Source organism: Desmodus rotundus, chromosome 10 (genome assembly GCF_022682495.2).
Source record: "Desmodus rotundus isolate HL8 chromosome 10, HLdesRot8A.1, whole genome shotgun sequence".
Classification (NCBI taxonomy): Eukaryota; Metazoa; Chordata; class Mammalia; order Chiroptera; family Phyllostomidae; genus Desmodus; species Desmodus rotundus.
The window spans coordinates 71,737,025-71,764,647 of NC_071396.1; the positions used below are offsets into that span (position 1 = coordinate 71,737,025).

The 27,623-nt window shown below is 38.7% G+C and overlaps 1 protein-coding gene across 2 annotated transcripts in view; it reads left to right on the plus strand.

The window, feature by feature from the left end:
- Positions 1 to 27,623, plus strand: part of LPIN2 (lipin 2) — an 88,079-nt gene that overhangs the window by 19,530 nt on the left and 40,926 nt on the right. The window contains exons 1-2 of one of the 2 annotated variants that reach the window (XM_024580407.3): positions 2,979 to 3,296; positions 24,852 to 25,052. In XM_024580407.3, coding sequence (XP_024436175.3) covers positions 3,192 to 3,296; positions 24,852 to 25,052 — 306 coding nt within the window. In that variant the 5' untranslated portion in view covers positions 2,979 to 3,191. Of the gene's footprint in view, positions 1 to 2,978; positions 3,297 to 24,851; positions 25,053 to 27,623 lie in introns of those variants that run through there. The other variant, XM_053912852.2, reaches the window with a different exon arrangement.

Here is a 27,623-nt window from a genome sequence, read left to right on the forward strand (position 1 = left end):
ATTGCTATCCATAATATGACCACTAGGGGGAGTATCTTATTTTCATGTTTTGTGCTAAAATCAGAATATAATTTGTGGCACATAGGTATTTCTGTTGAACCAAATTTCAGGTTAGGAAGTTTTAAATAAATTCTTACATCTTCTTAAAAAGTGTTTTATACCTAGTCTCAGATACTAATGGAATTGGTAGTAGGAAAAAAACAAACGGTATATATTTTACTAGCATCATTATCAGCTGTGGACTCTAAACAAGATTCTGACTCTTCTGATTAGCATTTTGACTTTGTTTTCTTAAGCTAGACTTTGTCTGGAAAGATTTAAGTCTTGGGAAAAAGCATCCAATTTCTATCCACCTTTTTAAAAAAAGATAATGAAGATTTTTGAAAAGTAAAAAGTAATTTTTCTCAATATTCAACCATTATTCTTAGCCTATAGAGAAAAAGGTTGACAATATACAATAGCACTTTTCTTTGAGAAATACATGGATGATTAAGAATTGTTGGTTTCTAGCTGTTACTTACCATGTCCGAAAAGCTACCACTCAAGTGACAGACTGGAACCAGAATGTTGAGTGCCAGCCAGGGGAGCTAGGTGATCTACAGGTTACCACAGGAGGAAGCTGGGGGTGTGTGTCTCTTGACTAAACAGATGTTTAGAGGATGAGCTCACCCTCCATTTGGTCCTTGGTACATGCTCTCTCCCTTGCAGTCAGAACATTCTGTGAGTCATTAATCGAAACACTGAAACAATTCCAATACTAGCAGGAAACTGAAGTGGCTGGCCTGGGGCTGCTTGTTGTGTAAAAGGCATTTGAGGCAAAGGTTGCCAGAACAGAAGTCATACCAGCCTATCTCTGCCCTCCTGGATCTTACCTCTCTGGTTAGGCCTTTCTAACTTCCCTGTCAATCTCCATCCTCCTACCCCCTAGTACTTTCTCTTGTCCTAACCTGTCAGGGGGTGAGGCGGGGGAGCCCTGAACCAGAAATCTGGTGTCAACTAAGTGGGTGCACTGGGGCTAATTGCCTGACCTCTTTCTGAGACTCAGTTTTTTCACATTTAAAGTGGATGAGGTTTTCCACCATTTTTCTCTTTCCCTGTATCTTCATCCCTCCATCTACCCTACTAACAGTTTCCCCTTGCGTACCTTCTCTTCCCTTCCAAGTTTTATTTCTTCTGCTTACCTTCTTCCCCCCTTCTTCACCTTCTTAGGTAGTTTTCCTGTAATCTCCTTTCTTCCCCACCTCTCATTTCTCCTTCCACTTTTTCCCACTGGTAGTACCCCTGTATCAGTTTTTTCTTACCATCTGATGCCATGGATCTGGAACTGCAGTTGGGGGAGGAGGTTTAAGTTACACATTACATCATAATACTTTATTTTTTAGAGGGAGAGAAACATTGATAGGCAAGGGAAACATGGATTGGCTACCTCTCGAATGCCCCCAACTGGGGTCCTGGCCTGCAACCCAGAATTGAACTGGTGACCTTTCAGTTCACAGGCTGGCATCCAACCCACTGAGCCACACTGGTCAGGGCAGCATCATAATATTTAGACCCCTCCAAAAATCACTTCTTTTGAAAGAAAGAATTTGTGTACATGATACATGTTGAGTTAGATTACAAGTTCCTGTGGGTACCTCATGTACTCCAGGTTCACATTAATATCTGGTAGGCTGGGCAGCATGCAGTGTGACATATTGAGTGTAAGGTATGTTTTCCCATTTCTGATTTTGGTGAAATTTGTTTTTAACTCTGCCATTTAATATTTTTATTATGTGTATCTTAGTGGTATATTTCTGCAGTAAACATTACCAACTCCCATTTATTTAGTTAAATATTTGGAAGTTTTGTCTTTTTGTAACATTTAGAGGTAGGAAAAACAATTTAATAATGGGAATATCATTGAATGTATGAGGACCAGCTACTAACCAAATACTTTTATGGAATGATGAAAAATCCTGTCTTCAGTTATTCATTAGTAAAACTTTGGCTGAATATCGTTTTTTACCAAGTTGCTCCCAAGAGAGTCTCAGGGCTCTGAAGTAGTGTTGTCCAGTGGGACACCACAGTGCGAGCCACACATGTAATTTTAAAGTTTCTAGTAATATTAAGAAGTAAAAAAAAAAAAGCAGGTAAAATTAATTCTAAGGATATATCTCATTTAACTCAATAAATCCAAAATATTATTATTTTAACATGTAACCCATGCATATGTAAAAAATTATGAGATTATTTCAGTTTGTTTTTATTTTGTATATTTTACACTGACAGCCTATCTTAATTGGTACTAGCCACATTGGAAATGTTACAACATGTGGCTAGCGGCCATTTGTAATGAGCAGCGCTGTCCTAGATACTGATGAATAAAATAGTATATTTCAATTTAAATGTCCATGTCCTGTGTGTTTTAGTTTTTTTAAAAAAACAATTCCTTTGAACTTACTATATGTCAACTTACTGAGAGCTGGAAAGGAAGTTCCAAGAATATTTGAATTTTACAGTGTTGCATTGTCATATTCTTGAAGTTAAATACAACATAATATAATTATAATAACATTAATATGATAACTTGTTAACAGTATTATTTGTTCATTATTTATAATGCTCAGCAGTCTCTCTCCCACACTTGGGAGAGAGAAAATATGTTGGGTCATGCCAATATGACAGAGTAAAAAATTTTTGGTAATTGAGTTCTACAAAGCATGTATAACCAGGCTGTCTTTGGGAAGCTCATTGATGTTTACAAACATACATAAACTCTTTTCCCTTACATGATTAATTTTTGTAAGATTGCTTCTTCATATGAATAGTTGTTTTTATTTCTGAAAACGGGGATGTGATTGATTGAGAGAATCATTAACTCAATCCCTGTCCTGTGTGATGGAAGCTGCAATGACTGTCATGTGATTGGGCAGGACTTGGTACCTATCAGCGTAAACACATGGCAAAGCCTGTTCATGCCCTTTCTTATCTCCTTCAGAGAGAAGGGGTTGAGGCGTTTTTGAGCAAATCTTACTGGTAAAGTCATGTATGTATTTCATTTTTTTTTTTAAAGAACCATTTCCTTTCAGTTTTAACCATATTACTCTGTTTGCAAACAGTTTGTCAGCAGAGCAGCTTTCCGTTTTGATAGTTAGAATTTGTACTTTCATCTTTGAAAAAAGACATGCTTGATAAGCTAGTTCAGTTTTAAGATGTTTTACTTAGAAGATGATAGTGAAGATGAGGAGAAGGTTCACGAAGGCTCATTAGGCAAAACTGAAGATGTTTACCGTGGAAAGGCCCCTGCTGGTATCCTGGTGAGTTACATCCACCAATGTTCTGGGCACTTGGTTTGCTTGCTTAGTCTGGGTAATACTGGGAGAAGAGGGAAGGACACCCACCAAAAGAAAATGGCTAATGCCTTTTCTTTGGAAACTATAGTGTCTTATGGGATTTTATTAATTTTTTAAATGTTAGGTTCAACAGAAATCTTTGCCTACCTGGTCTCCCTCATTCATGCTATACCATCTTTCTACATTTTTCCATTTATTAGTTAACAGTAACTTTCTGCCTAGAAAAAAAAGTGAAGTTAAACTGAGATTTTTTTTTTTGGAACTGAGTTTCAAACTAAACATATCTGGTTTCACATTCTCTTGCATCTAGGTGCAGTAGTTGAGGAATAAAAAACATTGAAAAGTTTTACAGTTTGTGCTGTTCTGGCCAAATTTTCTAAACCATTATTGTGAAACTGGCATTGTATTCTGATACATAATAGAGAAGTGTGACTGCAGTCTTTCTTTCTCTGTGACGGCAAATGAAAATAAATGTTTGTAAGCTTAAAGGATGTGGGGAATATGCATATTGTCTGGGTTTTTAAAATATTCTTATTTGCATTTTTTATATATGTGTTTTTATTAGGTTGTCTAAGGTATTTTTTTTAATTTAGAGTTTTCTCTAATACAAGATGTAAAACAAGTCATATAAACTTAGTTAAGTTCTAGAAGTCTGCATTAAGGAAACAAAACCAGATGAGTTAAGGGAAATATTATTTAACTTATGGAACCTTTTCCTTTAAAAATAATCTGAAGTAAATGCAGCAAGGTAAAGATATTTTTTAAGAAAATTAAGAGAATGTGTTTTTATGAAAACAAGTGTAAAATAAACATGACAAAAATTAGTTTTTTAAATCTGTGGCTCATAATCACGTTGATTTTAGTTTAAAATTTTTTATCACCTTTTAAAAACATTAATCACATTTTGTGTGTTTTTGCTTTTGGATCTGTTGCCATAAGTACTTTTTCAGGGTTCTCAGGAATGGATGGAACTGGACATAGAGTATGAATAGAAGTCAGGTGCTACTGAGAAACAATTTACTTTTGAAATTTCCATTTTAATAGTATAGATCTTATGTGTATGTGGATTCATGCATTTTTGTTATAAAGGTCAGAAAGGAGAATACAGAACACAGCTGATATGAAATATTTAAAAATTTCATTTTAGTGAGTAGCAGTAACACAAACCACTCATCACAGGAATAAGTTCTTAATGTTTCCTGCTTTCTAAAGGGAGGGCAATAGGTGTTTGATTAGTTTGATCATTTTATTATCAGTTCCCTTTTATGGTAATGTTAGAACCTTGAAATTCCGTGGGTGACCTCCCTACCCCAAGAGAAACTTGGATTTTCTGAATGGCTAGTGTGCAGGACACTGGCTTTGATATCTGCTTAAAAGCTGTACTGATTACGTAGGAGTTAGATTTTACAACTTGGGTGTGTGTGTGGCAAGGAGGAGAGGACGATTCCTGGTTTTTTCAGGGTCCAGGTCCTCAGTGACCTTACTAATTATATGCTGTCTGGGCATACCTCTTGTTGGAAGGTGAAAGTCTTCATCTTAAAGATGATTTTATGTGTATGGAATGTAAATGTATTAATTACAACCCCCCCCCCCCCCCAAAAAAAAACCAGGAAGCTTTCTGTGCTTTGGTAGAAACTGGGAGTTTTTTTTTAAATCATGTTTTTAACCCTGGCCAGGTGGCTCAGTTGGGTGGAGCGCTGTCCCTGTACACCAAAATGACTGTCAGTGAGATCTCTGTATCCTGGGTCAGGAGGGGGAGGAACTGTTCCATGTTTCTTTCTCATGTCCCTGTTTCTCTCCAGCCCCCCACACTCCTTCCTCTCTTTCTAAAATCAATAAAAGTGTATCCTTGGGTGAAGATTAAAAAAATAAAATAAAAAATCATGTTCCCATAATTTCTAAACGAGTGAAGATAATTCCTTTCTTTGGCAAGGAAAAACCAAATTGTTTCATATTCAATTACCCTGAGGCTCCAAAATAATCTACTGGCCTTATTTACCCTCACTTATTTTAAATTACCTTGATCGCATTTTTTATAATTAGGACAGAATGGACTACAGGAGTTCTAGCCAAACTTGTAATTCTAAGAAATGCTTCTAGAATTGAATCTTTCTGTGGTTTAGAGGTGGAAGGTCCATTCATATTAGAGACGAGAACTCCTGTTTATGAGGCAGAAGTGAGACTTGACCTTGGTTGGATCTTCACATTTTCACCTGCTGCAGAGGACTCTGGGAAGCCCTGAGGGCCCGAGCTTCTCTATCCTTGTCTCTCTGATCTCGTTATCAAAGGACCTGGGCATCTGTATGGTTGAGTCCCTAAAGCTCACTTTTTTTCTGAGAGAATTTTGTATTGTTACATTATTTACAGCAAGATTTAGTAACATAAACAGTGGTAGAAGATAGCAGGTCACCCTGGAGGTGCGTGGCTTGGGGCACTGCTTTATGCTGAGTTAGGAAATCCTCCCCTTCCCCCGCACATTAGTCGTTCCTCCCTGCTGTCTGAAATCTTAGAACAGCACTGGGTGAATGGGTCCAAAACCTAACACTTTCCTCCAGCCCAGCATGGACAGGGTTCACAAATGTGAGTAACTGATTAAATATTTAGTTGCATAGAATTTTATTTCCTCACAGAAGTGTGGTAGTGTTAACTAGTTAGGCAGTTTGGGGGCGTAAATTCTGTTAGAATCTTTGTATTTTCACAAATTGTTTGCTTCTTTTAATTCTGATACCACAGGTAAGCTCAGGTACTTGGGGAAGAGTAACTTAGAGGCTGTGGCCAGAATTATGTCTAGACCATTTGAAAATTATTATCCATTTTTATACTTATGCCTTCATCTGCTTTCAAAAAGAAAGACTTGGCGACAGCTTACAGTTAAAATACATGCATATACAATTGCTCCACAATACTGTAAGAGTGTACGCACTAAACAATTTAAAGAAAACATAATTCTCTTCATTCGGCAAATATTTTTTTTTTGCCATACTGAGTCTGCTTAGATGCTCACAATCTTTTTTGTTTCCATGTAGTAAAATGTCTGAATCGTTTGCTGCTCTGATTTTGTGAGTAACATCACTGTATAGAAATCTGACAGACAGCTATATAAATACTATTTAGTACCTCTTTTAGTTTGCCCAGACAATACATACTGTCAGATAGCTGAACAATTTCACTTAGTTGATTAGGAAAAGCCCCGTGTTCTAGACCTAATGCAGGTGCCGGTCAGTCAGTTTTACTTCATAGGAAGTAAAGGTCCTAGTCTCATCACTGTCCTTAGGCATCTCAAAAGGTCAGGTGTGGTCTAGGCTAGGGGAGTGGGACACTGCTATCAGAAAGAGTCTAAATAAAAATATTGTTAGAAAAAATAATATTTTTGGAAAAACACTTTTGGAAAAACTTTTGGAAAACCCCTTTTTATACAATTGTTTTACAGTCATACCTTAGGTATTGAATATTCAAAACAACCCAGTTCTACTGAAGAAAAAATTCTAGAGTAGGTAATTTGTGCATATGTTGTATGTTACTTCTTTAATTGAAAGTAGAGAAAATCTTTTTTTTTTTTTTTTTACTCTTTTGCTGCTTGTTCTGGAAAAATTTGAAGTCTGTTGCATAACCTTAGAACCATTGTCTAAGTTCTTTTACTTTCTTAAGACATTTGGGAAATACATTTTTAAAATGGTAGAAATAACAATATGCTGGTCTTGTTTTACTACAGTATTGCTTTAACTGTGATGAAATCGTGCTGAGAACTTTGCGTGCCCTTACTTTGCCGTCTTAACCCTGGCGCCTCCTATCTGTGTAGAAAAGGTCTTCATCAGAAATTCGCCTAACTCCTGGGCAAACCTGTAGGCAGAGCTGTGTAATTTCTACAATGTTGCTGCATTCTCTGAGGCTTATGTCTGAGACTTTCACTTAAATGCAAATAGGCTATCTTCAGTTACGTCAAGGGGTAATAGCTGAGGTTATAAAAGTTATTTGTCATCTCTGTTTTATATTCTAATAAAGCATGAAGTCATAACCATTACATACTTAAATTTAGTCATAAAATTAAAATTGGAAAAGGAATTCATTCTGGGGATGTGAGACAGGAGAGGAGCAAAAATATACCCTCTACCTCTCTTCACTCCCCTGACACTGAGTCTTTGAAGGGGGTACTGGGAATTGATCCACTTCCTTGTGATCATCAGACATAGTTTGATAGGCTATTTTGGGACCACTTGGGGGCCTTAAAAAGTATTTGCGTATATAATCTGGGGGGTGGGGTGGCCTGGGCATTGGGATTCCTCAGAGCTCCTCAGGCATTTCAGTGGCAGCCAAGGATGGTGATTCCCAAGGACATTGGTTTTCAACTCTGATCACTGGAACCCTCGCTGAGCTTTAAATATAAAACATTTCCTAGACAAACTGAATCAGAATTGAAGAGGGTAGTGGAGCCCAGGGAATTGTTTTTGTTTTTAAAACTAAATTACATACTTTATTTAGATGTGTTCAGGTATTTTCTGCTGAAGTCCTTTCTCTGTTTCAGGATCTGATCCAGAATCCCACCTTGCATTTAGTTGTCAAGTTACTGTAGTATTCAGTCAGTACCAGTTCCTCAGTCTTTCATGGCCTCAATACTTTCAGTGAGTACTGGTCAGGTTTTTTATAGAATTTCCCCCAAATTTGAGTTTGGCTGATGTCTCCTAATTAGGTGGAGGTCATGTGTTTTTGGCAAGAAAATCATGGATGTGTTATGTGCCCTTTCCAGTGAATCATCAGGAAGGGGGCTCCTGATGGCAGTGTGTCTTATTACCGGGGTGGTTTCCCTAGATCACTTGATGCAGGTGGTATCTGTAGGTTTCTCTACCATAAAGTTACTATTTGACCTTTTGTAATGAATATATATACTTTGGGAAAGATACTTTGAGAATAAGCAAACATCCTATTTCTCCTCAAACTTTAATCCTCTTTTTTCTAACATCCATTGCCTGTCACAGTTATTACTGATTCTATTTCCCTCATTCTTTACTTATTAATTAGAATTCATCCTTTAAGAGGAAGCTGTCATTTCTCCCTACTTATTAATTTAATTTATATCACTGTGGACTCATGAATATTTTAGTATGTAGGCTATCATTATTTTGTTGCCCACATCGTTCTAGTATTAGCCTTTGGGAGCTCTATCACTTTGGATCCAGTGTTTGTTTAACATGCTCCTATTCTTTTGATTTTGAGTATTTTCCTGCTTTCTGGCACTATTAGATGCTTCAGCATCATCTTATATTTTCCTGGCCCCCAGCCCTGGGTTCAACAACTTCTCCAAGTAGTTCTGGCTCTTTTTATTGGAGAATGGTATTTAGAAACCAAGATCTGGTTTCTAGGTGCGCTTACTCTTTCTAGAGTGTTCTTGATTCTGTATCTTCTTAGCAGAACTATCCCAGATACTAAATTTGTATTCTAGCCCAGGCATAAGCACATCTATATTTGTGTATCTGTCCATGGAAACTTTCAATTCCAGGCCAATACCACAGGGTTGATTTAAGCCTTCCCTGTACGAAATTGTATTTTTAAACACTTCCCAGGCGTTTATTATCCTTGGGGAACAATGGCTTTTGAATATATATCTGTTGGGTACATAGTGGACCCAAAGGCGAAGGCTCTTGTGGCTTTTTTAGGTACTCATTGATGAACTGTCTCTTCCTTAGTGAATCATTATTTTCCATACCTGAGATAGTCATCATTTCTTCTCACACTGAAAAGGTTTTTTATGTATCTAAGGGAATTCAGCCTTCTAGGAATAAAAGCCCCATTTCTTGTAGTGGAGTGGAAACTGGTTCGGTTTCATGGCCAGCATTCTTACAAAAATTTGTGAAGAGAAATTGAGTACACTTGAGGTTACTGGTTTGAATGTACAGGGAGGCTGTGTATGCAGGGTGGGTCAAAAGTAGGTTTACAGTTGTGAATACATGAAATAGCTTATTTTTATTTTTTAAATATATAATCTTTATTATATTTTTCCATTACCATTTAATACCCTTTTAGCCCCCACCTGAAACAGTTTATTACTGTATTATTATTTATTAATTGTATTATTTTCCATATGAACAACTGTAAACCTAACTTTGTGCCTGTATATTAATATGTGAACAACCCACTCCAACAAATGACAAAAGTCGCAGAATTTCACTAAAACCAAATTTGTTTTAGTCCTTGATTTACCTTGTTTTTGGTAAGGCAGTCTGCATCCTCTTTTCTAAAGTGTAGCTTGCTTTCTAAAGCAGGAACTTTGTTTATCAGACTTCTTCATAATAAACCCTTTAGTTTGGGGTTTTGGGGGGGTGCTTAGGTGGTGAACTTTAGGCCTGCAGGTGCTTGTCAAGTTATTAGCTGCTAAAATAAAGTGCATGGAGCGACCTTGAATTTCTTCTGGGTTTAATTCATCTGGCCTGTTCGTAGTGAACTTAACTAGGTAATATGGTGCAGGCTGAAGGACTTTGGACCCAGGGAATTAACACAATTGGTACAAATTGAAATTTTCAACTTAAATTCATCTGTTAGTATCATCTATGATACTAACTGTCATTCTTATGGGGGGATGAGAGGAAGATGAGTGGAGTTTAACATGTCTTACCCTAGACCTGCAAACTACAGGAATATGTTCATTTGTTCCCAGGCTCCCAGCTGTAATTTTGACTGTAGAAGAGTCATGATGTCAGTTCCTGACTGCTAGATCAGTGACTAGATAGAACACCAAGTCAAGTCACAATGCTTCAGAGGAAATTATGTTCTACTGGTGTCTGGACTAAAGTGATAGTCATCACTGAAAATACTTAACTACATGTGGTTTTCATGGAAACATGTTAAGATTATATGCCTTCCATATGTGAAATTGAGCCAAACAATCAGATTTCCTGTTTTATTTTAGAGTAGCTTATCAGTGATCACCATCAATATAGGTTTACCCACACAATTCTCTTATCCTAGAAAGTTTAGGATGAGAACATGTTCCTTAAAAACATATTTATGATCCTAATGTAATCATATCTTTAAGGTTACTCATAATAAAACACTTAATATCTTCATGTATGATAGCATGTGGAAGAACCATCATTACCTTCTACATGTACTTATGAAATTCCTACTTACATGGCCCTGGAAACTACATAACCTCAACATTAATGTTTTTTTTGGAGTTGTGGTCCGGAAATAGAGTAAAAAGAGCCTGGGCATGTGAGACAGACATGAGCTTTTATCTGTGCCTGTAACTCTTTAGGTAAGTAGCTTTTATCATCTGTGAGCCTCAGTTTTCTTGCTAGTACAATGCCATACACCTCACCTAATTGTGAGGATTAAATGAGATGAGATACACAAAATAGCATTTAGAAGGGATAAATGTTACTTCCCTCTCTTCTTCCCCCATCACTTCCCCATGGCCAACAGTAGGAGGAATACTGTGTAAAACATCTGAATTGTATATATGTGGTTTATCAAGGATACACATAGTTTAAAATGTTGTGACGTGAGTAAATGGAGAGTTTGAATTTTCACCAGTGTTAAGTAGATGTAACTCCCATATATGAAAATCTGTATTTATGAAACAGTTAAATTATCACCACTTTGTAAAATAATTTAAAGAAGGATTTATTTTTAATAGCAAACTCCTAGGGTACTGAAGATATCTTAAAAACAGTAGCTGCAAAATCAACCTTGCAAAAATACTTCCAAGGAATCCCACTCCTAAGTATTTAACAAAATGAAATGAAATTTTGTTCACACAAAATTCTGTACACAAAGGTTTTTAGTAGCTTTATTTGTAACTGCCCCAGACTAGAAACAACCCAAATATATTTCAGCTGACATATGGATAAAAAGACTGTGGTACATCCATACAATGGTATACTACTTAACACCAAGGAATAAACCATTGATACCTGCAACAATATTGATGTGTGTTTTTTAGAGCAAAAGCAAGATTATTCAGGTAGAGAAGAGACTAGGATACAGTTTCCTGGAGACAGGATCAAGGGTTGAGCTGTCCACTGCACCTTGTTGCAAGTCTCACAGATGGCTGCAAAAATACTGATTAATCTCAAATGCATTATGCTCAGTGAAGGAAGCTGTATTCAAAACGCTACATGCTGTATGGTTCTATTTATATGACATTCTGGAGAAGGCAAGTCTAAGGGGCAGAAAACAGATTAGTAGTTGGCAGGGGACAGGAGAAGAGGATTGACCACAAAGGAGTAATAGTGGTGTTTTAGGGGTGATCTAGTTCTGTATCTTGATTATGGTGGTGGTTACATCATTGCGTGGCTAAAACTGTACAATACAAATGGGTTAATTATACAGTATGTAAAGTACACCTTAATTCTTTTTGAAAAAAGACAGCATTTTAAATAGTTCAGTGTACAGTTATTATTTGAAAATCTTTTACTGCATTTCACAGCAGAGTTGGCGTGAATATTCAGGTAGATTTTTTATGTACTGATAGCTATAACCATTACACAAAGGTTGACTAAGTAATTGCTTACTATCTTTCATGGTTAATTGAATTTTTTTATTTTACTTCTGTGTTTCTTTCCAGAGTCCAGTCAGGTTAAATGTTCCCTGTAACACTTATGATCTGTCACCCTACATACAAGTAGATTAGAATTGGGCATATTGTAGTCTTGACAGGAAAAGATATCAGAAAGCTTCATTACAAGGCATTATTCTGCAATTTGAAGTAATGAAGGGAGAAGCAGTGAAGAGGAGTAAAGGAATGAGAACCATTAAATTTTGTAGAGCTGTGATAGTTCAAAACAAGTTTGGTTGCAGGAACAATGTGGGCGTTGGGGAAACTAGTGAGGGCCCCTATTGTGCTGCTTTCTACTTTAGGATTTACTCAAGGAACAAAAATTTTATCATGTGTACTGAAATCTAAAGGTAGTGTAAAATTGAACATTTAGTTTTCCTTGCTCTCCCAATTCTATCGCTGAAGAAAATGAATATTTTGGTACTTGCTGAGCATTAGGAAAATGAAACTATTGTTACCTGCCATTTACCTTGAAGGCTGTACCATATAAAATTATAACATTGGGCATTTTCATATAAGTAGATTGACCAGTAGGAAATGATAAGTTTGTTTTATTTCACTCTGTTTTCTGTCATCTTTGGTTATGTGTGATCATTGTCACTTGCCTCTGTCACTTCCCCACACTGACTTCCCCTGACAAACCAACAGTCTCTCTTCTGCCACAAGTCGCCATGGGGTTGGCTGCTCAGCGTTCTTCACAGCAATCTGCACGGATGTCATTTGTTCTCACAGGGATATTTTTAGATTTACCCATTCGAGATGTGTGTCATTTCAATTGATACTCACATAGACTAGATTTATGCAAGCTTTTTCTGTGAGGTTTTCACCCGCATCTGGGAAAAAAGCATTGGTTCTCAGGATCTGAGCATGCTCCACTGTTGGCGTTTTTTAATGAGTGGTGCTGTTTGTGTGTGTGCGTATCATTACCTACCTCTTGAATTTCTCTCTTACTCAGGTTACAGTGCGAAACATGGTATGTATTCCTCCCTCTTCTTTCTGATTCTGTTCACTAGATCTTGCACTCATCCATTTGTTAATTCATACAAAAATTGATCCCAAAATACTCATGGAGGATCTCCTATTGCTAGTCATTGTGCCAGGCAGACTTTGGGAAAACAGTGAAGCATAGCTCTTCTCCTTTCTTTGTCAAAAGTTAGAGATTGGAGGTTAGATAAACAAATTACTGCAGGGTGATGAGTGCTTACGTGCTGTGGTAGGGAGAGGGCAGGAAGCCATGGACACACAGACCACAAACCCTTTTTTACTGCCTTCTGCTTTCTGTTCACCATTGAGCCCACACTTCCTCACCCCATCTCTTTCTGATCATCTTTTCCGTGTGTGTTCACAATCTGTCGTAGACATACTTTATTTGCTCCCATTTTGTCATCCAGGAAGTCTAGAACATCCTTTCTCTTAGATCAGTAGTCGACACTAGGTGATGGATTGAGAAGAAAACTATTGTTGCATTTTGAAGGATTGTTGTGAAAATTACTGGGCCAGTGACTAGGGTGGAGGGCAGGGAATTGATGGTGTTCGAAGATCAAGTAGGTGACACAGTCTTATCTTAGTTGTACCTGCTGAAAAGCTAAACCAAATAGTTGAATAAAACTGGGGACCACCACTTGGGAAAGAATGCTTATTACTCTAGTGGCAAAGGGTCTTCCCTTTTTTGAACCTTACTCAGCCCCAAATAATTCTGTGTGTACTTTGTAGATAGTGAGTTTGGTGAAATTATAGGAAAGTGAGTCCAGTGTGTAGGAATCTGTGCTTCTAAATTTCCTTAAAGAAAGTATATTTTGACAGATTTGAAATCTGAATTTATTAGCTTACTAGCCTTGATAGATAAGCTTAAGGTCAACCTCATGTCCTCTCATTAAAAATAATAACAATAAAAATATAAAAGCCTGAGTTCAGTAGAAGACAGCTTTTACTGGGTTACTTTGGGGTTATTTTCTTGCTAATTTTCCCTGGGTGTTTTTTGGAGACTTTATCAAGTCAGAAGCAGTATCAGCATGTTTGTATTTAAGTCCTTTGTTGGCAAACATCAGACATGGACTCTGAACAAGTCAAGCAAACAAGGTTGTGACTTCATCATTCAGAGAGATGGTAAAAGGGCAAGAGCTGGGGCTGCTTGGTATCTTGATGTTTTGAGCTTGTGAGCCTTCTGTATCACCACCCAAGTGACTCAGCCTCTCTGGTTTCTGATTACTTCCACTCTCCACACACGCTTCAAGTGTATCTCTTTGGCCCAGTTTTGGGTCAGATGTCTCCCCACCCCATCAGCCAACTGATACCAAGGCCTTGGTCCCATATTACAGACATGGCTAATGGGGCTTACCCCCGTGTTTGGGGTCTCAGAGAGGAAATTATTGTGATCCAGGGGACCCTGTTAATACCCTCTGAGCTAGCCGTTGCAACATATAGCTGCTCAAATTCCAAAATGGAATATCGGGTCAGAAAATTTCCTCTCTTAATTATGTATTCAAAAGGTTAATTTTGAGTAGTATTAGGTTGTAATTAGGGAAGGAACCCCTAAGAAAGCAATCTTCCCAGACCAGAATTTTTATAAATAAGCTTTTGACAGAACCACTGTCGTCCTCGAGTTCATCTTATAAAAATGAACAGGTCAGCTGTTTGTTCAGTAAAATGTATAAAATTCAGGGTCTGTTAAGTTTGGATCAGATGTCAAGGTAATATGTGCCCTAGAGGTTAGGATACATACTTCAACCCATAACAACTTGATTTTCTCAACAAGCTTAGTCTGGATTAGGAGCATAGTTTGTGCAGTAGAGATTGGAGGTAGTTCTCAGACCTGGATGTCCTTCAGAATCAATGGCTAACAGATCCTCAAGACTCTACTTCCAGTTTTTTATGTTTGGATCGAGGCCCAGGAATCTACATTCTTAACCACCCAAACTTGATTCTACTGCAGATGGTCCAAGACTACTCCGAGAAATACTGGCCTGCAGTGTGGACCTTGCCAGTATTCTTCACTGAACAGGAAAAAAAAAGGTTGGTTAGACGTAAAACAGTCTGACTCTGCCTTCAAACATCCCGGCTAAACCTTAGTCTCTCAGGAGGAATCTTCTGAGTCCAGATGCTAGCTCAGAAGGAACTTCTAGAACACCTCTGTATCTACATCTTTCCTGAAGAAAGATACAGGACAGCACCCAAAGATTCACCCCTCCTTGGAGTCCATTTTATGACAGACTCCTTCTGGAAGTAGCAAGGATAGGCATGGAATTTTATCAGAAGGTCTCTTGCTTTTACATGGAACTATGCTTCCCTAACCTGGCTGATCTTTATTGTCAGTTATTAAACTTTAAAAAAGATCTAAGGAAATTTGCATTTTAAAAACTGTCCAGGATGGTTTTTTTGTACACAAAATTTTGAACCAGTGGAATAGATAATAATCTTGAGGTTCAGCCTTAATAGAAAGTTCCCCCCCCATATCTGCCCTTTTTATTTTCATGTCTAAGTTGCTTTGTGTGTTCGTTCACAATATTTGCTGAATCCCAGATGTATGTGCCAGATGTATTTCTAGCTCGGTCTAGAAATTGTGGTATGATCCTAACCAACTGCCTTCTTTCCATAAGTATCTGCCTTGGGTTGGTCATCAGATCTTACTGATTCTCAGTCCCCTCTCTACCTCTTCTGCCTTTACAGTTGCGCCATCTCGTTTAAATTGGTTGTAGTAGCTTCCGAAGTGGTCTCCTCTTTTTGCCCCCTCTTCTCCAGTTCATCCTCCCTTCCCCCCAGGTCAGCATGTCATTTTCCTGACCGTAATCCCTGCTGGCGCCCATTGCCCATGAGATACACTTGAGGCATGGGCCCAAGGCCTTGCATCATCTTTCATCTTTGCCTCAGATTCAGCATGCCCTTTGCACGTGCTCTTCTCTCTGCCTAGGACTGCCTACCGGCACCTCCTTTTCTTGGCCTGATAGACTTCTCACAGATATTTACACTGCTAGAACAAATATTTGCTGCTTCCAGAAGCCTTCCTTGATTCTCCAGGCAGGTTTTTTTCCTCTTTTCTCTAGTCTTTCTAAAAGTAACCAAATTAGCATCACCACAGGCATCGTGTAAGTTAAGACAGTATTTATGTCTCTTTCTCTTGTTAGACCCAGGGACCTGTGAGAGAAGTGTGGGAGGATTTATTCATCTTTATGTTATAAGGACTCACTGTGGTACCTGGCATGAAGCAGGTGCTCAGTTGTGCTTGACTATATGAAAATCCTGTCAGACATATGCCAGTATAATGAGCATTTTGATGGGTGGATTACAAAGTCTCTGTTGTGTGTCATGAAGTAATTATATAGTCTTCTTATGTGATTATTTCTAAATTAAATATGCAGAGGCACTACATTGAAGGACCTTTCCTGTGACAAAGAGGCTATCTGGAGAACTTGGTATATTCAAGGAGTTCTGGTTTTGATTTACAGATTCCATAGATGGGGACTAAATGGTCCTAGAAATGAGCAAGAGCCCTGTCGCAGCAGCTTCCCTGTACTGTGGGGCAGAAAGAGACTATGTTCTCCAGCAGATGTTTGGGACAGCGGACTTTGGATGTGCAACTGTTAGCATTTCCTCAAGGATTTTTGGCTTCAGGGAGATCAAATAGGGCCTAATGAACCATCTACTTTGTGAAGCTCCTGGGGTTGGGCACTGTCTCCCTGACTGAGGACAAAGGCTGTTTTTTGTGCTATTATTTCTTGTTTCTTATTTTATAAAGCAAATATTAAAAGACAGCTAGGCTCTGGCTGGGTAGTTCACTTTGTTAGAGCGTTGTCCTGATACACCAGGGTTGCAGGTTCGATCCCTGGTCAGGATACATAAAAGAATCAACCAATGAATGCAGAAATAAGTAGAACAACAAAAAATTGCTGTTCCCCCCGCCCCAAATAAAAATTTTTTTAAAGGCAGCTAAAATAAAGTAAAAGTTAAAATAAGTTAGCATCTGCTGTGATGGGAAAAGAAAAAACTGAGAGGTACACAGTAAGTCATTTAATTGAATTTAAGTGGCCAACAGGGGCTTCTCCGGGAAGGCTGGGTTCTTTGTCAGGGTTAGCAGCAGTTGCCTGGGGCACTGCTTGCTGCTCATTCAAAGACTGCACCTGTTTTGACTAGTTCTCTGTTCTAGCTAAGTTGTAACCTCCTTTAGGTCATTGTGATCCGCATAGTCTCCTGGGCACACAGTAAATGTTTTAGCAAAGGTCTTGATGGAGTTCAGGCCCCACAGGATGTGGCCCAGTCCCCTGGGGGACGCTGACCCACCTGTCCTCCAGGGGGAAGCTTGCAGCAGGTCTGCTGTGTGTGTCATTGCTGCCTTTCATCACCCACTCTTAAGGAGGTAAAGTTCTCAGCCAGGCTGAGTGGTATCCTCTTTAGGAGACTCTGGGCTCCTTAGGGAATAATACAACTTGGGTTCAACCTTCAAATCTCTTGTCTTCAGGGACACCAGCTGATCTCGAGAGTCCAAAGATTTAAGCCACTGTGGGAAGTAGCAGGGAGGTTGGGACCCTGAGTCACAGTGGAGCTGCGTTCTAGTAAACAGTTGTGGAAAGCAAATGACTCGTCTCAGTCTAAATGTAAAATGGAATGAATAAAGTCTGCCTTGCATAACATAAATTCCCTTTTTGAAGATCAAATGAGGTGTGTTTGGAAAAGTTCTTAAAAAAGAGTAAGTGCCTCTCACTCATGTGGCGCAGTGGGTTAGGTGCTGTCCCTCGAACTAAGGGGTTGCTGGTTCCATTCCAGGCAGGGCACACACCTGGGTTGTGGGCCAGATTCCTGGTTGAGGGCATGCAAGAGGCAACCCATAGATGTTTCTCTTGTACATCAATGTTTCTCTTCCTCTCTTTCTCCCTCCCTTCTGCTCTCTATAAAAAATAGATCTTCAGACAAACAGTAAGTGCTACCCAAATGAAGAATGTATGCTTGGGTGCCTAGAGGAGTTAGGTCCAGGGGCATAGGTGTAAGCTGGAATGTGTGTGAGGTATGTGTTCTGTTGTTTTGTTTCCTGAAGTATTTAGAACTTTCTGTTCCCTGATAGCACATTTCCTCCTATCTGTAAGCAAAAGGGTAGATGGAATGTTGAAGGCAAGTTCTTGGATAAAAACCATCCACAAGTCCTGATCACATGGTATCTACCAGGAAGTTCACTTCCTAACATTGAACCTCAGATCTAGCAGAAGGTTTAGTAGTCAAAGCTAACTCTCAAAAGTGGTATGTGGCCCTGGCTGAGTGCTAGCCTGCAAACCAAAGGGTTGCAGGTTCAATTCCCAGTCAGGGCACATGCCTGGTTTGCGGGCCAGGTTCCCAGTTGGGGGTGTACAAGAGGCAACCACACATTGATGTTTCTCTCCCTCTCTTTCTTCCTCCCTTCCCCTCTGTCTGAAAATAAATAAAATCTTTATTAAAAAAGTGGTATGTGGAGGAGATGTGGAGGACAAGTATGGCTTCTTTGGACTCTAATTATAATGTTTATGTGGCCAGATAGTATTAAGTAAAAATAATATTCCCATTCTTAAAGAAATCTTGGCTTTTTTTGGTGAATTATGCTTGTGAGCCTGAAGATAGGGAGGGATGGTGCTCTGTGAACATCCTTCAGTTCCACAGTGTTCTCTGTGTGGGCATCTTTAGGTCAGTCTGCTTTCTGATTCTGTATTCTGTCTTTGCTTTTTCTTTACAATTTCACTTGCAGCAAGGCATCTGGGGATTTTGCCATTGCTTAGAGCATTTCTATCACTTAGAGATTCAGGGAAGGACACAGGCTCAAGAATCAGACTCGAATTTGAATATCAGCCTTACCACTTAATGTGGTGGCCTTGGATACTTCTGAACCTCAGTTTCCTCATATAAATGGGAATACTGATCCCAAACTTGTGGGTAGTTGTGAAGTTACATGAGATAATGTTCAGGTTAACACAGCACTTGACACATGATGAACGTGTGACAACTGTGGTTGTGGTGTTTGTTAGTAGTCTTGCTAGCTAGTAATACTAGTATAGAATAGATACATGAAGGTAAACCTAAAACTTAGGAAAGAGACCTGGATTTTTGGTGATACGTATAAAGGAGCAGTTTAGAATACTGATAACAATTATACTGATAACAGTTTTAGAATACTGATAACTGATACCCATTTTGTACTGATAACAATTTAAAATATTGTAATATTTTTAGAGCTACCTATGTCCTTATAGTTACTGCTTAACAACCATTATTTTTTATTGAATATATCAGCTTTAAATAATCTTGGGCAGTTTTGTAGGAGGGAGAGCTGTATTTGAACCTATTTACTGATGCATTCCATACAGTAAATATGTAAGTTTTTCTGATGCTCAGGTAAAGTTACTAAGCAAATCTTCAAACTTTTGGTAAATAATTGAATCTTGAAAGCTACCCATATATTTCAGGTACTAGTATATGTTTAAAAGTATTTGATAAGAAAAATCTGATAGCGGGCACCATTCAATTTTCATATAAGTAAGAATGTTTAGCCCAGAATAGATGAGACTTAATTGTGGTTGTACAGTAAACTGTTCAGTGTGTAGAAAAGTGTCATTTAGAAGAGGGTGGTACATAATTCAGTGTGATTTCTAGTGGATATAGTAACTAGGTCTGACTGATACTTTTGTGAACTTCTTTGTGAAAGGAGAGTCTGGCAGCTGGAAGTATTCCCAAATTGAGAAGTGGTGTAGCATATGGTGTTGAAGATGATGTTGTCTTAGCTCAGGATGCTATGACGGAATACCATAGACTTTGTGGTTTAAACAGCAGACATTTGTTTTTCAACGTTTTGGAGACTGGGAAGTCCAAGGTCTTCAGTTCCTACTTGAGGGCCCTCTTCCTGGCCGTACAACTACTTTCTCACTCTCCTCACATGGTGGAGGGAGAGAGAGCACCCTTTAGTGTCATCTCCTTCTAAAGACATTTATCCCATCATGGGGGGTGGGGGGATCAGTGTACTCATGACCTCATATAAACCTAATTACCTCCCAAAGACCCCACCTCCAGGGTTAGGGCTTCAACCTATGAATATGAGGACTGGGGGGAAAAACATTCAGTCCATAATAATACTTAACCTTTCCAAGCCTCAATTTTATTATCTTTAAAAATAGAGATTATACTTACCAAAAGGTGGTTTTGAGATGATAATGCTTGTATAATAAGGTTAAGAATTAGGTACACAGTAAGCTCTCAAAAAAAGTAGTTGCTGTTACTGTGTTGATTGTTAACTTCACCATATTTCAGAGATGTGATAGAAGCATTTTTTGAATTTGTTGCAAGACTGGGCTAGATAAATTCTTTCAGTTCTAAGAATCAGTAAATGCATTTTAATGTTTTTATTTGTGTTTGTGAGCCTGAAGATAAGGATGCTGTTCTGTGAACATCCTTCAGTTCCACAGTGTTCTTTCTGTGTGGGCATCTTTATGTCAGTCTGCTTTCTGATTATGTAGTGTCTTTGCTTTTTCTCTGCATTTTCATCAGTCTCTTTGTGTATCCTTCTCCATTGGTCTCTGTCACTCTCTGTTCTTGATTTCATGTTCTTGTATCTTTTTCTCATTATTCACTATAAAATATGAATAGTTTATACTGTATTACTTTGCTATTTTTTTTTAATGTTAGTTTTATTTCAAAAGCTAGTATTTTCCTGGGTTACCTAATCATCTTTCTTTTCTGCCCCTGCACAGAGTCCCGCTTTCCCAGACTGTGACCAGGACAGACTGGTGTCAGAGACTTGACTTTGTCCTCACTGGGCTTTATTATGGCCAGCGTTGGGCTGGGCATGCAGGACTAAAGTTTCATGGTGCTATAGCTTCTGCTTACAGAGCAGGCTGTTTAAGGTGTCATGCATGCAATGACCAGTTGCTGTTCCCCAGACATAACCATGAGGAAGTCCTCCTCCCCCGGCCCGGTTAGGGTTCCCCCCTACCAGAGTTGTGCCTCATTCCCAGGGTGTAGTGAATGTTGACATCAGGCCTCCTTTTACTTTTGTTTTCCCAGCCTTCATAACATAAACGGAATTGTTTTATATCTGCTAAGAGAAAATCAGTCATTGGACTGTATTTTTCTACATTTTGCAGCTGGCAATTACACAATAGACTTTCTTGTATAACAGTACATCCTTCAACCATGGTAATTAGAATCATCTTAAATAAATGTAGTCGCACTTGATTATGAATTCAGTGCTCTAGTTGATGTAAGCTTATTATACATTTAGTTTATAAGACTTGTTTATGGCTGAATGAAGAGACATAAAAGTTATTTTCAGTTTCTTTTAAGAAAAGGACTATTTAATTAGGTATGAATTTTTAAAAGACTATGTAACAAAACTCATTTTAAAATTTCCACTACCGTCAAGCAGTAATAAAAAGATTGCGAACTTGGGTGCTATTTGGTTAATGTATGTACCAGGAAAGACTAAAAGTATGATGTGAGCATATGTAAGGTCTGTCTGGAAAAAGTCTAGCCTTTGTTAATATAACAAGAATAGTTTGTGCGACATCGATGTAACCTGGCAGCCAGTGAGAGTGGACTGGGATGTTCATATGTGAACAATGATGACTGCACTGTACTAGTCAGTGGGGGAGGTAGATGCCGCTGAGTGAGCATGTGTACTCTGCCCTTCGCATTCAAAATGACCGAGTGAGTAGAGCAATGAATCTGCATCAAATTTTGTGTTAAGCTTGAACATTCCTCCAAGGAAACTATTCGGGTGATTCAGAAGGCCGCATCTGTGGGTTACTGGTGGTTGGCATTTTCATCATGACGATGCACCTGCTCATGCATCACATATTATGTAGTTTTTTTGTGAAATATCACGCCCAGGTGACTCTCGGCCCCACCTACAGCTCATATTTGGTGCCCTGTGACTTCTGCCTTTTCCCAAAACTAAAGTCACCTTTGAAAGGGAAATGATTTCAGACCGTTAACGAGATTCAGGAAAATGCTGTGGGGCAGCTGCTGGTGATTGGGAGAATTGTGTGAGGTGCCGAGGCGTTATTGTCCTATGTACAATGTCTCTTGTACCTTGTATCATCTTCAATAAGTGTTTCTGTTTTTCATAGTACATGGCTGGATACCTTCTGGACAGACTTTGAATTACTTACAGAATATGAAATTCTGACGGAATGCTTTAGGTTGTTAAAAATTCTTCTGGTAAAAGGGTGAAAAAATGAACTACATAACACAAAATGTTATTTCACTTCTGTTTTTGGAGACATTCTTAACATATAAAATTTGCTCACCATGACTCCCCAAATAAGGCACAAACAAGATGTTTATTGCCTTTTCCTCTAAATTAGTTATGTACTTTTATGAAACAAAATGACATATTTATGTAGCAAAAAACCTGAAAAGATAGTCGGCATCAGTAGCCATTAGAGAAATGCAAATTAAAAATCAGTATCATTGTACACCTGCCATCGTGACTAAAATAAAAAACAGTAACAATGCCAAGTGTTAGCCAAGGATGTGGATAAACTGCATCTCTCAGACATTGGTGGTGGAAATATAAAATGTACAGCAACTCTGATGGAAGTGTCTTTAAAAACTAAGCATGTAATTCCCATTCAACCCAGCAGCCATTCCTGGGTGTTTTTACCCCAGTCAGTTGAAAACTTATTTTCATGCAAAAATCTATATAGGAATGCTTATAGGAGTTTTCTTTTTAATAGCCAAAAACTTAAAATAGCTTAGCTGTTCCTCAACAGGTGAATGGTTAAACAAAATATGGTACATCTATACCAGGGGACACGACTTCACAGTAAACAGAAACAGAGTGTTCATACATGCAGCAACCTGAATGAGTCTGCATAGAAACGTTAGTGGAAACCGGCAATCTCCAAAGGTTATATACTATATGATTCCATTTGTATAACTGTCTTAGAAATGACAAAAATCGCAGAAATGAAGAACAGTTTAGTGGTTGGCAGAGATTAAGGAGAGAGTGAGAATGAGAGTGGGAGGGAAGTAGGTGTGTGTGGCTGTAAAAGGCCAATAGGGTGGATCTTTGTAATGATGGAAATATTCTGAATCTTAACTGAATCAATGTTGATATTCTAATTGTGATACTGCACTAGAATCTTGTGAGAATGTTAGTATTGGGGGAAACTGGCAAAGGGTACATGTGATCACTTTGTATTATTTATTACAATTACATGTATGTGAATCTACAATTATCTCAAAATAAAAATTAAATATAATTAGTTGTAATATGAATATTCTGATGAAACTATTTCCTCCCCATGTTTCTTATTTTTTTAGTCTCCTTTATTGATAGTTCATTTGATCATTCTTTTATTCATTCAAGAAATAATTCTTGAAACCATTATCATCACCAACTTGTCATTGTTTTAGAATTATCACATAGAGGATACTGCCCTCTTTGGTTATTTAGTAGTAAGTTCTGCAGCTAATTTACATCTCCCAAATGTATCTTCTGTAGGTGTATTTGGGGGCCTTGGTAACATTAGCTTTAAAATATTCAAAAAATTCCCCAGGGTAAAAGTACTGTAGCTGTGTTTCATGGTGTAAAACGGATGAGCCGTGATTACACATTCATCTGTATACAAGAGCAGAAAAAAATCCGCACACTGCTTGCGGGCACTTACTCACCTTTGGGCAGTGGGCCCCTACCTTTTCCCAAGGGATGGCATATTTCTCACAATTCAGCTTTGGACTTTTCTGACAGCATGAATGGTCTGGGAACTTTTCTGAGCATGTAGTAACTTTGAGTTCTAGGCACTTAGAAGGCTGGGTCTAGAGAGAGAGATGTGCTTATGATGAATAACCTGGAGAATCATCTCTCAGTTCTCTGGTTGGGTGAAAGTCAGCCTCTGGGTTAGCCAGAGTTGTGCAAGGCTCTCTTGTTTGATCTGCAACTTTCCTATCCCCAAGAGAATGATTTTTGCTGAATCGTGCTTTGACACAGTGTCTGACAAAAGAAATGTATAATCCATAACTGGAAATGAAATTTGACAATCTTAGAACTAGAGGGGGCTTTTTTTCCCTAATGAGTGGAATAGTTATGGGGGTGCCAGGGGTACTTGCCCACTTGCCATCACAGCATGCCATATTGTGGATGCCACATCCTGTGGTTAGATTAAAGCCAGCTGTTACTGCAGTACCAGCAGCTCTGGAGCAGAGACAGAAAACATTTCCTATTGGCGCTGGTGGACCTAGTCAGGTACACTCACCTCCTTCTTTGACCCTTTCTGGAGGATTCTTTACAGCCTGGTGATCCTGATTTGAATAGTGAATTGGGGTTGAAGAACAAGGTTAAAACCCTATTTTTAGCTTTGAATTTTATGGGACATGAATATATGTTCCAGTGAGTTGTGCTGTAGCATTGAAGGGGGTTTTCCCCTAGAAGTAATATTACAAATTAGGTTAGACCCAGTCTTAGCTCACTAGAGTTTATTTAATCTACCATCTGTCTGAACCACAATATTCTATTAATAGTACCGTAGAAAACAACTCTCACTTATTCATCTCTCAGCAGGTTTATCCTGGGGATGATCTTTGGTCTTTTTTTTCTGTTTGCTATGGCCAGAGTGGATACACTAGCCACGAGAACCCACGAGTCTTGGGCAGAAGGGCAGTGGTGGTGATCTGGGTTCTTTGGTGGTTTTGTGCAGGTTCTTTACTTTGCACAAAAATCTCTAATGGCATCTGGCACTGTGTTTGGTAATGGGAAAGGAAAGGGAACTTACACATGCTTCAAATACAAAGGAGGACAGTTTAGGATTGTTCGTGTGCAAAAACAGTAGTAGCATGATACTAATGGGTTCAAAATCATCAAGGTTACTTACTAATGGTACATAATCTATTGTACACATTAGCATGTAATTTTAGTCACTTCGGTTTTTTCTTTGTTATTGTCGTTAGATCTACAAATTCAGCATTAACAAGCATTCACAAATTAACATTGCATCTCATTTTTTTCCCCTTATTTTTTGTAGTCTCAAACCATGAATTATGTGGGACAGCTGGCCGGGCAGGTGATTGTCACTGTGAAGGAACTCTACAAGGGTATTAACCAAGCTACCTTGTCTGGGTGCATCGATGTCATTGTGGTGCGGCAGCAGGATGGCACCTATCAGTGTTCGCCTTTTCACGTTCGGTTTGGGAAGCTGGGAGTCCTGCGGTCCAAAGAGAAAGTGGTGAGTGCAGGGCTCGGCATGTTTTCTGGGAGGGTGAAGGTGAGATGGCACCAATAAATAAATTGTTACTGTGAGCTCTCTGAGCCTTTTATTTTAAATCTGCATGGTTAAAGACAGTGGTATGAGAAGCCAACCTTATAGCTTTTTGAAGTTGCGTCTAAATTCAAAAAGCCCTACTACAGAAAATCTCTCCAAGGGAATTTCCCTATATTGTTCAGACTGAACATTAATTTGATATTATTGCAGTTCAGAAGAGCAAAACAGAAAAACTAGAATTGTAAGTGAGGATGTTAGATGTATTTAGAAAAAGTTTCCTTACCTTAGACAGCATTTTAAAATATTTAGGGTAATGTCTTCATAGCAATTCTGAATGGAATGGACTGACATAATCAACAAAATGTTACATTTGTTTAAACAATTAATGTCAAATTAATTTGTTTTGACAAAGCTGTAAATCTTATTTGTAATCTAAATTTGGTTATATTAGGACTTGTCTCCAAATCCAACTGAAATGCAAAGCCCCAGGCCATAGGCTGGTTGACTTTTACTTATTTTAGGGCAGATTCATTTTAAAAGAAGGTATTTGTGTTGGCTTCTCTTTCTCTTACATTCTCTTTCTTTTAGGTAATGGAGTAACTGGAAGGTTTGTTAGTGCATCTGATGTCAATCTGGTCAGAAAATTGAGCTAGTAATAAAATTTTGCAAGTACACAGTGTTTACCAAGAGTAGAACTCTCGCCCACAGTATCTGCCTAAACAATATAGGGAGACTTTTTTGCCGGGGTCTTAAAGCACAATGAAGAATCCACACCATTTTCTGAAACATAAGTATGTGTTAGAGGACCACTGGCATAAGTTGAAAATACCTATTTTCAGATTTGGACTATTTTACATAGCTGATTTTATTCTTTAAAATAGAAATTTCCCTCTATTTTAATAGAATTTAGGTTGTTTTGAAAGTGAAAGATTAAGTTTATGGGTTTCACAAAGTAGATATTCTCCCCACTCAAAAAAAAACCTATTTCATTTTTCTAGGTGTCAACAAAATCAGTGTTCCACTGCAGAGCCACATTTTAGAGGCAGGGTTTGTATGGTCTGACCTCTGTTCATAGTCAGTCACCCTTTGGAAGCCAAAAGCAGTTGCAATTTACTTGGTGACTTTGAAACTTTCCATTGCAAAACAGTGTTAAGCCACAGTTACCTTCTGGAATGTATCTACCTTTCCAGTATCACTAAGTTGCAGTGCTTCCCAATTGTATCTGCATTGGGAGAATCAGCAGCAAACTGTTAATTCACTGAAACTTGCCATTAGCTGTGCAAGGATCTATTTTAAAATGGCTTATAATGCATAACTTACTTACTTTTGCTTTGATCTGGGATTTTGATCAAATTGAGTAAGTTTTCTAGCCTTTCAAAATGTAACTGACATACATAAGCATTTGTGCATCTGGAATTAGTTACTGGGCAGATAAGATACCTCTTTCTGCATGCTGTATGCCTCTCATTAAGAAAGTAGTATAGACTTCTGGCCAAGATGGAGGCATAGGTAGATATACTGTGCCTCCTCGCACAACCAAAAGGAGGACAACAAATTTAAAAACAGAAAATAACCAGAACTGCCAGAAAATCGAACTGTGTGGAAGTCTGACAACCAAGGAGTTAAAGAAGAAACATTTATCCAGATGGGCAAGAGGGGAGGAGAAAGGGAGGAGACGGGCAGCAAGGGTAGAGATGACTTGAGGCAAGACAGCGGCTAAAGGACCAGGGCAGGCGAGATGGGGGCTGGCAGAGAGGGCGGTCCCACATTTGCGTGTGGATAAACCAGGAAGAACAACTGGGGAGAGAGACAGACCCCACAACGTAGGTTCCCAGCACAGGGAAATAAAGCCTCAAAACATCTGACTGAAAAAATCCTGTGGGGATTGAAGTGGCAGGAGAAACTCCCAGCGTGAAGGGGGAGTTTGTTGGAGAGACCCACAGGGTCCTAGAATGTACACAAACCCACCCACCTGGGAATCCGCACCAAAAGGGCCCAATTTGCATGTGGGTAGTGAAGGAAGTGACTGAAAGCTGGCTGAGAGCTGAACAAGGGGCATTGTTTCCTCTCTGATCCCTCCCCCACATACAGCTCCATCAAGAAGCAAAGTGGATTGCTCCACCCTGGTGAATACCTAAGGCTCCACCCCTTACTGTGTAACAAGCAAAGACAAAAAGATATGGCCCAGATTAAAGAACAGATCAAAGTTCCAGAAAATGTACAACTAAGCGATGATGAAGAGTTAGCTGACCTATCAGATGCAGAGTTCAAAACACTGGTAATCAGGATGCTCACAGAAATGGTTGAGTATGGTTGCAAAATAGAGGAAAAAGTGCAGGCTATGAATAGCAAAATAAAGGAAAATGTACAGGCAACCAACAGTGAAAGGAAGGAAACTGGGACTCAAATCAGTGGTTTGGAGCAGAAGGCAGAAATAAATATTCATCCGTAACAGAATGAAGAAACAAGAATTTAAAACAAAAAAAAACAAAAAAAAAAACAAAGAGAGGCTTAGGAACCTCCGGGACAACTTTA